This window comes from Hippocampus bargibanti, linkage group LG17 (genome assembly GCF_051943395.1).
Source record: "Hippocampus bargibanti isolate YZ-2025 linkage group LG17, ASM5194339v1, whole genome shotgun sequence".
Taxonomy (NCBI): Eukaryota; Metazoa; Chordata; class Actinopteri; order Syngnathiformes; family Syngnathidae; genus Hippocampus; species Hippocampus bargibanti.
In genome coordinates this window covers 16,709,899-16,726,918 of record NC_142750.1, presented here as the reverse complement: position 1 = coordinate 16,726,918, position 17,020 = coordinate 16,709,899, and the positions used below count along the sequence as shown (strand labels likewise).

The 17,020-nt window shown below is 41.0% G+C and overlaps 1 protein-coding gene across 1 annotated transcript in view; it reads left to right on the top strand.

Annotated features, from left to right (window-relative positions):
* Positions 1-3,861: 3,861 nt before the first annotated feature.
* The window catches only part of pdxdc1 (pyridoxal-dependent decarboxylase domain containing 1), an 80,500-nt gene continuing 67,341 nt past the window's right edge, over positions 3,862-17,020 (top strand). The window contains exons 1-2 of the mRNA XM_089018655.1: positions 3,862-4,021; positions 6,463-6,567. Coding sequence (XP_088874781.1) covers positions 6,494-6,567 — 74 coding nt within the window. The 5' untranslated portion in view covers positions 3,862-4,021; positions 6,463-6,493. The remainder of the gene's footprint in view (positions 4,022-6,462; positions 6,568-17,020) is intronic.

Sequence of the window (17,020 nt, the reverse complement as noted above, 5' to 3'; positions counted from 1 at the left end):
CATTGCGTGGTCAATAAGTCATACCAGAATTAGCATGGACTACTTACTGATGGATTTCTCTTGGACCTTGTGGTGCTCCATAGCGCCCAACATAATCAGAATCAGAATCAGAATCAGAATCATCTTTATTGCCAAGTATGTAGAACACACAAGGAATTTGTTTCCGGTAGAACACGCTGCACTAGTATCGTTGTCAAAAAAACTGCTAAGTGGCACTATACAGTTCCATTTTGGCTACTGTTAATCTCGATACATGGCCCTTAGAACATATTGATTTAGGCAGAGTGCCTCGAAACCCGGGTGTTCCGTGATGCGGGTAATGCTGCCCCCTCGTCCATTTCTGCTTTCACTTTTGGTATTTCGTGGCAACATTGACATTCTTCAGGTGTTTCCATTGCTTGGCAGTTCTGACAAATGCACCTGAAGCCAAGAAGCAGATATCAATATCCCTGTCAACAGTTCCGTACGGCGTCATGTAGATCCATTATGGACAAACAAACCATTCTGTATTCTGTAAGCGTCCAATATCCAATCTTCTCCTCCAGTTTCATCACTTGCAAACGGCTCGAATTGATATGGAATGACTTCTTTCAGCGATCGCAAACCACTTGTGCTTTCCTCTTCTGAACTATGTGAATCATATTCATAACTGGATGAGTAACAAGAGATGATCTTCGCCGAATCTGAACTCTCTGAAGCCATTTTGATTCTGAAGTAAGGCAGTTTGTGAAGGTTCCTTACGTGATGTCACGAACAGGGGGCGGGACTTTCTGAAAATGCCCAATTCGCAGCTCCATTTTTTGCAGATTTTGGACACTTTAAGTCATTTTATTTGTGTTTTTCATTTGAATAAAAATATCGTACTGCGTGTTTTGGGTGTTTTAGTGTGGCGGCACAGGTGCGCACCGTGGCTTTGATGGGAATCTCAGCCTGACACTTTTCCCACGCTTGGACAGTATAAAAGAGCAGCCGTCGCGGGACAGCAGCAGAGAATATCTCAGACGCAGACACACACACAACTCCCAGAGACCTGCTCAACATCGGACAGAGTTTCACAGCACGACTTGCTCGACTCCACGCCACGATCAAGCTCTGCGAGACATCTGCGCGTCACTTCCCTGGGAGATTTGACAACCTCCATTCAACAAATAAAGAGATTTGACAAACTCATTATTAGATGCTATAAAACGTTTTTCTGATGTCAGTTAGGAAACAAAAAAGTGACGTCGGTTGTCCTTTAAATGTCAATATTTTCCTAATGTTCTTGTGCTTCTTTACACCAAAACAAAGGAAATACATGATATTTTGCTATTTTTAGCGGAATATGGTACAATTTAAATGGTCCGGCCCACTTGACATCTCCCTAGGCCAGACATCGTCAACCCGCGGCTCCGGAGCCGCATGTGGCTCTTTCACCCCCCTGCTGCGGCTCCCCGCGGCTTTAGAAAATACATAATGAGTATTTAATTTAATGTATATTACTTTAGTTCGTTCGTTTTTGAAATGTAATTCTGAAATTTGAAGATTATTGTGATTATAAATAATACAAAATAAAACATATACAATTTTTTTCTCGCTCATAATATTGGATTGGATTGGATATGCCTTTATTAGTCTCACAGTGGAGAAATTTACATTTCACAGCAGCAAAGTGATGAAAGGAATGAAAGTAGAAAAACGAAATACATGATATATAATATACGTCACAACCATCGACAGTGGACGTATATCCGGTCACAACCGCCAAATTGCGCTCGATTTCTTGAATTTTTGACCCCCAGGTAGGCCACCTATGGATACATTTAAGAAAAGAAAAGTGTCTGAAGAAAACAGAACATTTAATGATACGTGGGCAGATTCGTTCGCCTTCACTGCTGACGAGACGGGTTTACCGGTATGCTTAATATGTAATGAGAAGTTACCAAACAACAAAAAGTCAAATGTCGCAAGACATTTCCAGAACAAACACACAGCTTTTGCTCAAAAATATCCGGATGGAGATGAGAGAAAAAGAGCTGTTTCAGAACTGATACGGAAGGCTGATCAGAGCAAAAATCATTTTATGAAGCGGATGAAATATACAAATTCAGCTACATATGCTAGTTTTGTGGCTGCTCAGGAAATAGTCAGGCACGGGAAGCCGTTCACAGATGGAGAATATATAAAAGAATCATTCATTAAGATGTCAGAACATCTATTCACAGACTTTAAAAACAAGAGTGAAATTGTGCAGAAAATCAGGGGCATGCCCCTCTCTGCCCCTCTCATTAAAAACAGACATCGCTCACGCCTGACAGACGACAGCTTACAGTCCTGTGTGAAGATGAAGGTAACGTCATACAGTCCTGATATGCAGAGGATGTGCGCTGAGGTGCAGGAGCAGAAATCACATTAACCAGGTGATAAATATTGTATTTGCCATTTTGAAAATATTTTTTTTCAAATAGACATTGAGTATTATGTGGCGTCACCGGTGCGCACCGCAGTTTTAAGCTTTGATGTCTTTCAATTCCTTGATCTCCTTGACGTGCGTCTCACCCTGACGCATATCACAGGCTTGAAAATCGTATAAAAGCAGCTGTCGTGGGACAGGGAGATTCAGACTCATCTTGGACTCAGACCCAGACAGACACATCGCTCGCAGAGACCTGCTCAGCATCGCAAGGAGTTTCACAGCACGACTTGCTCGACTCCACGCCACGATCAAGCTCTGCGCATCATCTGCCTGGAAGATCTGACAACGAACCTACTTACAAATAAAGAGAAACATCAAACTCTTGGCGAGCCAGCCAGGAGCATTTTTTCCCTCCTCCTCAGCCCAATCAATTCTCCGAATGGAAAGAGACCAGATTTCCGCCGTCTCCCTCAAACTCCCCCCCCCCCCCCCCCCTGGCACAACGACATGGAGCTCTGGTTCCAAGTGGTTGACTCCCAATTCGTCAACCGTGGCATCACCCAGGAGATCACCAAATTCCACTATGTGATCGCTGCCCTCACTCCGGAGTTGGCTGGCCGTGTGCGGCGAGTCATCTTCGATCCTCCGGCTGAAAATCCTTACTCTGCCCTGAAACAGGAAATCCTGAGGCAGACCACCCTCACGGATCACCAGAGGTACGTAGCCTTGAGGCATGACGTCGAGCTGGGGGACAGCCGGCCCTCCCAGCTCCTACAACGCCTCGAGACGGTGGCGGGCAACAGCCTCAAGGACCAGACTTTCCTAAGGCATGTCTTTTTTCAGAGTTTAAATGTTTTTGCTGCGTGCAGAAATGTAATTTCGCTTCTCTGTAACAGTTCATTGATTCATAAATGCAACACACTATAGTTTGTTTATGCATATATAAAGGTAAAAAACGATGATGAAAAGATGCAGTGTTGTCTTCATTTTAAATGTCAAAAAGATTTTGTGGCTCCCAGTGTTTTCTTTTCTGTGGGAAATGGGTCCAACTGGCTTTGAGTCGTAAAGGTTGCCGACCCCTGCCCTAGGCCGTACGTGGCCCGTGATGCGAAATGAGTTTGACACCCCTGCCCTAGGCCGTATGTGGCCCGCGATGCGAAATGAGTTTGACACCCCTGATCTAAACAATAAGGACCATCTCGACTCTTTATTCTCCCAAATGCATCGCAAAAGCGCTGAAGATCTCAACACTAGTTATGAGCAAAAGTATCATTCGGACCAAACACTAAGAAACCGAATTAGAGTTGGGCCCGTTTGTTTTTTTGTTTTTTTTTTTTTTTGGTGTGTGTGTGTGTGTGTGTGGGGGGGGGTCACCCATGTATTAAAGTTACCATCAGCCGACACCTGATTGGCTGGTTCCGAGGGTGACGTCATGCCGCCAGCGTGGAACACTAGTCTTTTACCCAACCAGGAAGTCATATGCGCATATTCGTCTGACGCCTCGGAAAGAGCAGGAAATCAACATTACAGACTTCAACAACGCTTAATGACGAGACTGGAATTGCTTTGTCGTAGGCTTATTTTTCCATCGTTCATAGTGGGAAGCGTTCAGTGAAGTCAGTGAAGGTAAGGAGGATCTTTAAGAAACGTCATGCTAGCGAGCTTCCGTTATTCGCCTAACAAATGGCGTGATGCAAACTGCATGCTAACACACGTTACTCAGAAGTTTGCTTCAATACTCTTCCGGTATAATCGCAACCTTGTGTCGTTATTATCGCCTTAAAACAAAGCAATGGCAGTGGTTGAGTTTGCAGCTCTTCCAAGGAACTGCCGTCGCTGTGCGGCGGCAGCAGTGCACCTGTCATGAACATCGTGTAAATGTTGGTACCTTTCAGTATTGTTAATTATATTGTGGGCTTTTCTTTAATCATAAAAAGAATGCAATTGTAATTGGTTTTAATGCTTCTAAGCCTATAAAAATATTTGGATTCATTCTTTTCATGCAGTTGTTCAGGGCTTAAAAATCAAAATCAGAATCATCTTTATTGCCAAGTATGTAGAACACACAAGGAATTTGTTTCCGGTCGAACACGCTGCACTAGTATCGTCGTCAAAAAAAAACTGCTAAGTGGCACTATACAGTTCCATTTTGGCTACTGTTGAAACTGTTGGTAAACCCTCGCATTTACTCATATAACCTGTTGCTGGTTTTCAAAATAAATGATGTCACACCCACAAATTCCTTGTGTGTTCTACATACTTGGCAATAAAGATGATTCTGATTCAGGTTTAACTCTGGGGTGGAATTCAACCCTTTAGTTGTGACCGAATATTTTCATAAGATTTTGGGTTGAGTTAGTGAACACAGAAACATTGGCAATTAATTGTATTCTATTTCATGAAGTCACACATGATAAATATGATCTGTACCTTAATCAAACATGCATCCAATTTTTCCTGGCATGAGTAACTTGGACATCCCTTTTTTCAAAATTTCTTTTAGTAAGGTACCGTAATGCTTTGAAAAGCTTCTTTAAAGGACAACCGACTTCACTTTTTTTGTTTCCTAACTGACATCACAAAAACGTTTTATAGCATCTAAAATACTCAGAACACGCAGTATGATATTTTTAGTCAAATGCAAAACACCAATAAAAATGACTTTTTGACACGCCAAGACGTCTTGCATTGCTCGAGAATCAAAACAATGGCTTCAGATTCGGAGAATATGCTTTCTTGTTGCACATCCAGTTATGAATATGATTCAAATAGTTCTGAAGAGGAAAGCATACATGTTTGCAATCGATTAAAGAATTTATTCCGTGCCATTTTGAGGCAACATTGGGGGAAATGTATCACCAAAAAAGAGGCAGAAAATGGCGACCAAGCTCCGTGTGAGGAATTAATCAGCTCGTTTCCACAGGCTGATAAATTCCTTACATGGAGCTTTGTTGCCCTCTTCTGCCTCTTTTTGGTGCAACACGACGTTTTCAGACCAAACAATTACAGCAAAATGCATTGACGAGATGGAAGGACTGCTACAATGTGTCCTTTTTTTGGTCAGGGGCGTTCCTTCAGTGACGTAGGGTGAGGACTCGTCACCAACTCAAAAACAAGACTTCCGGAATATTCAGCGCAAGTCTTAAAACGTAAAATATAGCTATATGCGGTGGAATCTTTGTAAAATACGCTCAGTAGAAGTCATTTGAAGCCATTTTACAAATTATCGACACACCTTTTCCGGAGACGTCGGTTGTCCTTTAAATAAAATGCAACGTTTGTCGACAGTGAAAAGATCTATGAGACCATTGGTTTTTAAGTAAAATTTACCTGTAAAAATGTGGCTTTTTCAACTAAAGACACCACGATAATCGTTGATCATTTAAATGTGTTATGTTTGGACCAAGTTAAAAACACAATTCTGAACAGCAGTGATATAGTAGTGCTAATTTAAAAAATATGATGAGTCCAGGTTGGTCCACAAATGTACCTTTTATATAGTGGTCGGCACAGGCGGTTGTTGTGACAGAGGCACGACTGCTATTACTGCTACGGCAATGTACAATGCAGGTAACTATTTACAATTCTGTTGAAACTGTTATAGTAACAGTAAGAAAACCTTTAATAGTCCCACAATGGGGAAATTTGCAACCTACAGGAGTTAAAATGGAAGGGGTGGGTGTAGAAAAAAAGTATTGCATAAACAAAAATAACTTTCAGAAAAAAAACTGAACACAGTACAGAATGCGGCATGAAATATACAATTTAGATTTAAGCAAATATGCAACTGCATATATGCCGCATAAGGTGGTTGTGCTATTTACAATGTGTGGATGGGTTGAGTCCAGGGTTTCACATGTTTATTCAGAAGCTTGACAGCACTCGGTAGGAACGAATGAATGAGAAGTTTTAAAATGTCAAAATTTGCCTTTTGAATACTGGCCTCATTACTCTGAAAATGTGCCTAACTTTTTTTAATCCTGTTGTATTTCTTGTACACTTTTATTTTCATTCACTTTATAAATGTATTGACATAATATCTGGCACTGCCTTTAATTCCTTCGCAGCACACAAAACTGTTGACAAACATCTCTGGAAATGGTGAACACCACACTGGCTCAAGTGGGCAAGAATCTGAGTGATGCATTGAGCATTGTCAAAGATGGACAAAGGTGAGACTTGAGTCTGTTGGTGTATAATTGCACAGCAGCGTTCAACCACAACGTGTTACATGATGCAGGTAAAATAGGTGTGGTCAGCTTTCAAAACAACAAATGTGATTTTTTTGCAAATATTTTGTATGCACAGTGCCCCCAGAAGGGCCCCCACAAATCTCCTACCCAAAAAGTGGGGTGGCCCCCAAAAATGTTTCGAATCCACTGAATTAGACAAGGGTATAAACATGTCACAAGTCAAAAGCATTTAAAGCATGGGTGGGCAAACCTTTTGGCTCAGGGGCCACATTCATTTGTTTGTGGGCTAGGTCAGGACAACGTACGGTACATATGAAAAATGCAGATATTTATAAGTCCATATCAAACATCAACAGTACAAAACCATTGAAGGACAACCGACATCACTTTTTTGTTTTTCAACTGACACCAGAAAAACCTTTTATAGCATCTAAAATACCCAAAACACACAGTATATTTTTAGTCAAATGCAAAACACCAATAAAAATGACTTAACGTGTCCAAAATCTCAAAAAAATTGAGCTGCGAATTGGGCATTTTCAGAAAGTCCCGCCCCCAGTTCGTGACATCACACCAAGACGTCTTCCATTGCTAGTGAATCAAAACAATGGCTTCAGAATCGGAGAATATGCTTTCTTGTTACACATCCAGTTATGAATATGATTCAAATAGTTCCGAAGAGGAAAGCATACGTTTGCAATCGATTAAAGAATTTATTTTTGCCATTTTGAGGCAACATTGGGGGAAAATCTCTCACCCAAAAAAAGAGGCACAAAATGGCGACCTCCTGTGGCCACCTCCGTTTCCACAGGCTAATAAATTCCTTACATGGAGCTTGGACGCCCTCTTCTGGCCTCCTGGCGGATTTTGGGTGTAACACGAGGTCCCCAGACCAAACATGTACAGCAAAATACATTGACGTGATGGAAGGACCGCTACAAAGCGTCTTTTTTTACGGTAAAGGGCGGTCCTTTAGTGACGTCACGTACGGACTCGTCACCAACTCAAAAACAAGACTTCCTGAATATTCAGCGCCAGTCTTAAAACGTAAAATATAGCTATATGCGGTGGAATCTTTGTAAAATACGCTCATTAGAAGTCATTTGAAGCCATTTTACAAATTATGGACACAACTTGTCCGGAGACGTCGGTTGTCCTTTAAGGTATTAACATACTTTTCTGACAACTATGCGCAAATTCCCCCCTCTGGTGCCATCACACGGTCGATTGCTCTGTGAGAGTGAGATGCTGGCTGACTGGCCAAAATTTGTCGTAGGTCGCAGGCGTAGAATTCAAAATTTAAAAGTAGGCTCTGGAGGTCGTGGTCGCAAGTATGGGTCGTCGTAAGTCGAGCCGGTCGTAAGTCGGATGTTACCTGTAGTTGAATGGTTCTCATTAGTGTTGCGGGTGGAGTGAACGCTGGCGCGAATGGCTGCCGTTGTTCACCCGCACAAAAAAATCCAGTGACTTTAAAGTGTCCTTGAGAGTTTTGAAAGGCGCTTGGAAATTAAATTTATTATTATTATTATTATTATTATTATTATTATTATTATTATTATTATTATTATTATTATTATTATTATCATTTGTATGCTAGCTATATATATTTTCTAGCTATATAGCTGGCTACCTAGATAGCTATCTATTTTCTGTCTATTAGCTAGCTATCTAGCTAGCTACCTAGCTGGTTACCTAGGGAGGTACTTGCTATCTATTTTTTCTATATTATCTATCTAGCCAGCTGGCTATCTGTGTGTCTATCTATTAGCTAGCTAGCTATGTATTAGCTATCTGGTTGGCTATCTCTTAGCTAGCTGGCTAGCTTTCTATCTGAGTTATTCCAGGTTGAGTGAACGCTGGCGCGTGTGGCAGCCGCTGCTCACCCACAGAAGAAAACTGACATAACAACATACTTGTGTTACAACACAAGCAACAATCCCATATTGCCCAAAAACTGCAGCAGAGTACAGGAGTATAAAAATAACAAAAAATGTACAAAATACAACAGAGTTAGTTTCTACAAAATGAGATGAGTAACTGTAATCTAGTGGTTTTCTTTCTACTCCCTCATAGTCTCGAACTTTAGATCACCACATGACCGCATTGCACAGCTGATGTTGTGCACAAACTTTTGAAGCCCGCCACAGAACGCTTCAAAGTTTTGGCGGTCATAGCGCCATAGAGCTTGCGTCCTGTCTTATTCGCGGTCCAGTTTGCCAAAGGTTTTAGCACTATCACAGTCAAACCATTTCCGTAAACGTGTAAACGTGCGTTGAGTCGCAAGCGATTCACTCTGAGCATAGCTATTGCCAGAACCGGACTGAGCAAGAATTGCTTTCTTGTTTTTCAAAGTCTCTTAGATTTCAATCTTTCCGACTCAGTGTCTCCTGAATGTTTCGTACCTTGTAGCCTGCTGTGTTTAAAGGACAACAGACACCATTTTTTGGGTGCCTAACTGACATCAGAAAAACATTTTATAGCATCTAAAATACTCAAAACACAGAGGCTTGATATTTTAGTCAAATGCAAAACACCAATAAAAATGACTAAAAGTTGCCCAAAGCTGCCACAAATGGGCGAATCCGGTGATCCTGGCCCACCCAAAAACTGCCGTGCTCCAGAATCAAAACAATTGCTTCAGGAAGTTCAGCTTTAGAGAAGACGCTTTCTTGTTACTCATCCAGTTATGAATATGATTCAAATAGTTCTGAAGAGGAAAGCATCAGTGGTTTGTGATCTATTAAATAAGTCCTTCTCTATCAATTTGAGCCGTATTCAAGCGACGAAACCGGTGGACGACAAGACATATGAAGCATATATGAAGCTCCGTGAATTAGCAATATATAATCAACTTTGGTGATATGTGGCGTATACGGGCATTAATAACAAACGCAAGAAAAGCATTCGTGTTCGATTCAAAGAAAAGACTGACTGTCGGAGTCATACGTACCAGGTTTGACTGTCATTGAACCGTCATTTCGAAGACACCAAAGAGCTCGGTCCCTGTTCTGAAGAATGTCATCATCTTTGGCTTGGAACAGCTACATTTTACTTATGTACGTTCAACAAAATAGAAGCAGAAGCAACACGAGAGGATGACAGCGGTTATCCAAGCAGTGAATCGCGATCTCCGGTTAGCTCATCGTTTCCCTCCGGCTGGTGCACGACAACCGACAAGCTAACAGCAGCTTGATGCTTGTCCGATCGGTTTGTTCCACTTATATACATTGTAGCATATGTCTCTTTCACCACTGGAAGCACCTTCCTACCTATTGCTGGACATAAAAGTAAGACGTAAATGCCTCGGGGGGTTCCGAAATATACAGCAACTGTCATCAACTGGAAAACAAGACTCCTTGAATATTCAGCGCAAATTCTAAAAAGTAAAAATTTAGCTACATGCGGTGGAATCTTTGTAAAATGCGGTCTGTAGAAGTCATTTGAAATGATTTTACATATTATGGACGCAACTATGTCGGGAGGTGTCTGTTGTCCTTTAATCAGATACATCTCACTTTCCCTTCCACGGTAATTAGTGTTCATTTGGATACCACAATATACATCACATAAATATAAATTGATTACATTAAAAATATTCCCAATTCCAGTAAAACGCACTGCATTCAAGAGTCACTTGCATAATCACCATTTTGGATCCAATGATACAAAATAGCGGGACCGGCACACTTTTCCTGTCATATAGGGGGTTTCTACGGTTGGCGCTACTGTGGGCTTCCTATGGCATCCAGAACTTTTGTTCTTATTAATCAATATTTAATGTAATGTAGTAGTCTAAATTTTAATGCATATACAGTAAAGTCTCGTTATATCGATATTCAAGGGAGTCCGAAAAAATATCGATATAACCGGGACTATCGATATATCCGACCCTGTTTGCATGTAATTTTCTCCGTGCGTGCATAGAAATAGTATCGATATAACCGGGACTATCGATATATCCGATATAGATATAACGAGACTTTACTGTATATTTTTTAAACCTTGTTCAGAAATTCCCGGTTGACAGAGGTCCTCAAGTGGTAAATAAGATGTCTTCCTCTATCTCTCTCCCTCTTTTTTCTACTCCTCCTCCCTGTACTCTGCAACTTCAATTATCGTTGTATTAACTTCAACTAACTGAGCCATCCAGATTTGAAATGCATGTCATAATAATGTCATAAATGAAGCAAATGCAATCATTTACATCGAAACTCAGTTGTATACCAACCTTTGGCAGGCCAGATTGAAATGACAAACGGGCCAGATCCGGCCCGCGGGCCGTTTTTGCTCACCTCTTATATAACGTAATAACTTGTGGGGTGAAAATTTTGTTTCCAGGGCTAAGTACAGTAAAGTCTCGTTATATCAATATCGGATATATCGATAGTCCCGGTTATATCGATACTATTTCTATGCACGCACGGAGAAAATTACATGCAAACAGGGTCGGATATATCGATACTCCCGGTTATATCGATATTCGGTTATATCGATATAATATCGATATAACGAGACTTTACTGTATATTAAAGCAGGCCCTGGGTATGCATTTCATTATCAGACCATCTGGTCAATATCTAACATTTATGTAAAAGGCTTCATAGTACATGTCATGTATTCCAAGTAATCAATGAAGTATTTCATAACACCCATATCGAGTTTTGTATTGTGATCAACGTCAAAAGATATAGTTCTTCATTCAAGTAGTGGTTTTCTTTTGTGGCGGACCTAACCTTGAAAAATGCTCAAATTGAAAGTCCTTTTAATATTGTTCCAAGGTGTTGGAGATTGTCTTTCGCCGACTGTGTCAACCAGTAACTTTTTTTTATCTTATTAAGACCTTTTACTGTTGCTTGTTGTTGTTGTGTGTACTCTGACGCCTTAAATAAGGAACCTGTTCTGGCCAGAAAGCTACAGTGCCTTAAAGGACAACCGACGTCTCCGGACAAGTTTTGTCCATGATTTGTAAAATGGCTTCAAATGACTTCTACTGGGCGTGTTTTAATAAGATTCCACCGCATATAGCTATATTTTACGTTTTAAGACTCGCGCTGAACATTCAGGAAGTCTTGTTTTTGAGTTGGCGACGAGTCCGTACGTGACGTCAGAAAAGGACCGCCTCCTGACCGTAAAAAAGACGCATTGCAGCGTCTTTCCATCACGTCAATGTATTTTGCTGTACTGTTTTTTTTTTTGAAAACCTTGTGTTACACCCAAAAGCTGCCAGCAGAGGGAGTCCAAGCTCCATGGAAGGAATTTATCAGCCTGTGCAAAGGGCTGATTCATTCCTCACAGCTCGGTGGCCATTTTCTTGCCTATTTTTGGGTGAGACACCCCCCCCCCCCCCCCGCCTGCCTCAAAATGACACAGAACAAATTCTTTAATCGATTGCAAACATGTATGGTTTCCAGTGGTGGGCCGTCAGGGCCAGCAAGGCCTTCTCTGCTGGCCTAACATAATCAGACATCATTATCATAATTATAATAAAAGTCAATTTCATTAAAAAAGTATTTTTTCTAAATATATAAATAATTATTCTACATACTGTTTTCTTGATGTTATATTATATCCATTTGGTTATGCTCCTTTCAGTGTTGTAGTTTTAGGTCAGAGTTTTTAATCCAATCAGAATTCAGCTAGTTTGTGTCGCTAGGCTGTGTGAAATTTGACCGACACCTTCAGAATCAACAGTGAGGGCGTCTGTGCACTGTACACATAGAAATAGATAGGTTTAGAAGTGGCGTATAGACGAGGTCGATTGCAAACCCGGAAGTGACGGCATGAGTTGTAGCGTCCATAGTAACGTGGCTTGGTTTGGCATAGAAATAGGATAGTTTTGAGCGAATTTAGGTCTATTTAACGTATGGATGCTGTAAAAAGGAACAACAGTTGGGGGCCGCAATGTTTCGCTTACGGATGCTTCAACTACAATCTGAAAAACAAAGGAATTTCGTTCTTCAAGTGACTGTTTTCGATCTTCGACCGTGTATAAGTACGTTCTAGCTGTTCTTCATTAGTATGAAATTGAATTGGCTCTGCCTCCTCAAGCATGTAACTAATTCGACACTAAATTTGAACTGCAGGGGTGTGCGTTTCACTTAACATTGCTAACTTAGCAATATTGCTAATATATTGCTAAGTTCATTGTTAACGCTAAAAACGTGTCTCACTAAACATCATTTAGCAATATTGTTAACGCTTAGCAATATTGCTAAATAGCAAAGTTTAGTGAAACGCGCCCCAGGTTAGCCGACTCTGCTCATACAACATACTAATAATTACTTCTTGATCTTTTTGATCCGTTGTAGATTTCACACATATATACACTATACACAGTGTTACCTAATCCTCTACAATTTCTGATTTAGTCCAATTCCGATCACCCATTAAGTATGATCATTCTTTATGAATGTTATTTTTTCACGTTTGAAGATTGGTTACAATCATACTCAAAAGATAATTATACTATGTATTTGAATTTTCAATCTTAAAGAGCCGTCATTTCTATTATTCATAACATTTTTAGACTCTGAATAAATATACATCAATAGTGGTGTATTTAATTGCAATTGTATGTTTTGGATTATAAAAAAATTATAATCCAAAGCATATCTGATTTTGAAAGTTGAGGTTTTTGGACTTGTCCGACTTCACATCGCGCCGAAAGACGACGTGAGAGTGAAGTAGTTGTCTTCTAAAACATATTTAGCCACAAAGTATTAGAATTTCGTCGAATACCGGAAGAAAATCGACGAAAAACGAGCAAAAATTATTCATATGGTACGGAACTGTGTCAGAGGCTACAACTCATGATCTGGTGACCGCGGGCGCAATGCTATTGCCTCCTTTGGGCACTTCTAAACCTATCTATTTCTATGGCTGTACATGAACAGGCACATGTAGTTGATATACAGTTGCGATAGCCAATCAGATCACGAGTTGGCACAGTAAGGCCAGCTAGAGGGCCTTGCGTTGAACATGACCTACGCGTCCTGTGATTGGATACTCACTTTACCTCAGCCCTCAGCGGAGGCAGCGCTATGCAAATCAACCAAGTATATCTACTCGCTTTTTTAAACCACAATGGCTGAAGGAGAGGACAACTCAGATTTGGTAGCAGATATACTTGCAAGGCCATTCTCAAGACGGACCTTTCAGGAGATGCTAGACCTTGTGAGAGGAGGCCGGCCGACCCCGAGCTAGCTAACCTGTCCCAGGCGGGGAAAGGGTTTGTGTTGAGCGGTCATTCTCGGCCGTAAAGCGAATTAAAACACGACTGGACAGACGCGGCTTTCAGCACTGGCCTCCATGTCGATAGAAAATGATTTATTGTTGGAACTGAAACGCACAGACAAACTGCACAACGAAGTCATTGAAGTCTTCTTGAGGAAAGAAAGGAGAATGGATTTTGTATTTAAATAAGTGTTTTGGAGGACAACCGTTTTGGTGAATGCAAACATTTTTATTTACTTATTTTTTCAATTTTAAAATGTTTTTGAAATGTTATTTCATTCATATTAAATCAATGGTAAATAAATAAAATGACAAATCTAAAAGAAAAAAAAATCTTGCTCTCCTGCAGTGTGTAAATAATGTGCATTGGCGCAGCTGTGTGATTGTAGTGGAAGTACTCAGAGACTTGTGTGATTGTGTCGCTGTCGCATGTAGGCTTATTCTCAAGAACAAATGAAAAAGATTTGTTTACTTTTATTTTCAACAAATAGTTCGTTTTGTGAACGTCTTGTTGTTTTTCTTATATTAAACTGACATTTTGTAATTTAGCGTAAAATCATGTTAAAGATTGCATATTCTTGGTGGACTTCATAAAACTTTGTGGACAAATGATTTTAAATTTCCTTCTATTTTTAAGTGTTTGCACTATCACGTATAGTAACAAGTTCTAATTGCCGATGCAGATTTATTGATGTGTAATTGCTCCGGAAAATAGCCTGTGTTGTAGACGATTAAGGTGATGCCACGCCCAGTACTGCGTGCGTGTGCTTTTGTAAATCACATCTCCAGCCGTTGTGTCATAAATTATGGTATTACGAGGGATATTTGTTCAAGTCGGACTAAGCAGGACTTCACTGAAGGCCTAGGTGTGAAATGCACGGACCGCCACTGATGCTTTCCTCTTCAGAACTATTTGAATCATATTCATAACTGGATGTGTAACAAGAAAGCATATTATCCGAATCTGAAGCCATTGTTTTTATTCTCCAGGGCGGGACTTTCTGAAAATGCCCAAATCGCAGCTCAATTCTTTGCAGATTTTGGACACTTTAAGTCAGTTTTATTGGTGTTTTGCATAAAAATATACTGCGTGTTTTGGGTATTTTAGATGGTATAAAACGTTTCTCTGATGTCAGTTAAAAAACAAAAAAGTGACGTCGGTTGCCCTTTAAGAAGCTTAATAATAATAATAATAATATTTAAGTTTCCCAAATATATGATATAACAAGGCGGACCAGTAGTAGTGTTACGCACTACTTCGACAGGGGTAGAATCTCTTTGACACATATGAGCAGTCTCTTAAAGTTCTTGTGTTCCTTCCTTATAATCCAGTAGGCTTGTAGACACCGCTGTTTGCAGCTCTCTCTCATCAACTTCCCTGTGAAAACCACAAAGGGAGCAGGTTGAGAAAGTGGCCTAAGTGATACGGCACAATACATTTCACTACCAGTATGGCTGTAAAGATGGATTTTATCCCATCCATCCATTTTCTATAGCGCTTATTTCTCATTAAGGTCGCGGGGGTGCTGGAGCCTATCTCAGTTTTTCTTCGGGCACGAGGCTCAGGACACGCTGAATTGGTTGCCAGCCAATCGCAGGGCAGATAAAGACCTACAACAGTCACTACCACACTCACACCTAGGGACAATTTGGAGTGTCCAATCCGCCTGGCATGCATGTTTTTGGAGTGTGGGAGGAAACCGGAGGACCCAGAGAAAACCCACGCTGTCCCGGGGAGAACATGCAAACTCCACACAGGGAGGCCGGACCGGGAGGCGAACCAGCGACCTCTGCACTGTGAAGCCGGTGTGCTAACCACTTGACTACCGGGCCGCCCGGATTTTATCCCATGAGATTTTATTATTATTATATTTGTTTATGCTCAGAATGACTCATTCAAGTCAGAAAAGTGAGCTTAGCGATGTATGTTCATCAATGTGAACTGTGGGTCAGCATCTGGCTGGTGAGAAGTTGAATATCAGGTTCCATTCTCGTTACAGCCAGTCTCAGGCACTGATGCAAATTTTCTTCTGTCAATCTTGATCTCATCGGATATTTCAGCACTTTCATGCGAGAAAAGCTTTTCTCGCAGATATACGTGCTGCCAAAAACTGGACATTTTCATTGCGTGTTTTTTGATATGTGTCGTTTGGGAGGGCGACAGAAGTCAATGAGACTGTTGGGCTTGAATGCGTCTTTCAGACCATCACAGTTCTGTAACTCGGGTCCAACTTGTCCATGGTTTGGTACACTTTCTCAAAAAATATCCTCTCCCGTTGTAGTCCCTTTGAGACTTTGGAGGGCTGCCAGCTCCTCGCATATCTCTGTTTGCGCTAACTCCACAAATGAGCAGTTGCGCTGTGTCTTGCACGTCCGTGCTCTCATCCAGTCCTAATGAATAAAGTCGAATTCTTTCAGCTTCTGCTGCAGCTGGGCATATACATTAATCCCGATTTCTTCACCGCGTCTGGTGATTGTACTCGCCGACAGATTTACGGCATTATATACATCTTTCTTCTCGGGACACAACTACTCCGTGACAGCATCCATGCATTTCTTAACAAACTCTCCGTCCGTGAAAGGCTTACCGCTGCCGTTTAGCAACCCACAAGCTGGCCCGAACTGATGCCTTCTTCAGCTGAGCTTGGCGTACAAATGTATTCTGCTGAGATGGTAGTCCACTTTTTCGCGTTGAGAGTTTTTCTGCTCGTATTTGGCCTTGCAAGCTATTGTACTTGTCTTTGTGACGGGATTCATAATGTCGGCGAAGATTCTATTCTTTGAATACCGCCACCACCTCTTGACAGATGAGACAAACATCCTTTTCTTTGCATTGAACATAAAAATAATCGTTTGTCCACTGCAGGTTAAATACCCTGCATTCTGAATCAATTTTTCTCTTACCCAACCTTTTGGCCATTATTCCGTTCTCTCTTTGACAGGAAGGTTTACAAAAGAAAACAGGTCTGGGAGCAAATAGAGCGCCAAACTGAGCGCACCTGAATGTACCACCGGACTCCCCTCCACTTCCTCATACGTCACTTTCTTGTGTCGCTTCGCATTGTGACCAACTCATTTAGCGTTCTATTATGAGCAGGCGTGTTTCTATTGTTCAATCACGATTATAAACAACATACATTGATTACATTGATTAAAATAGGAACAGCTAATGATCGAAAACCGACCTTTGACTTGTAAA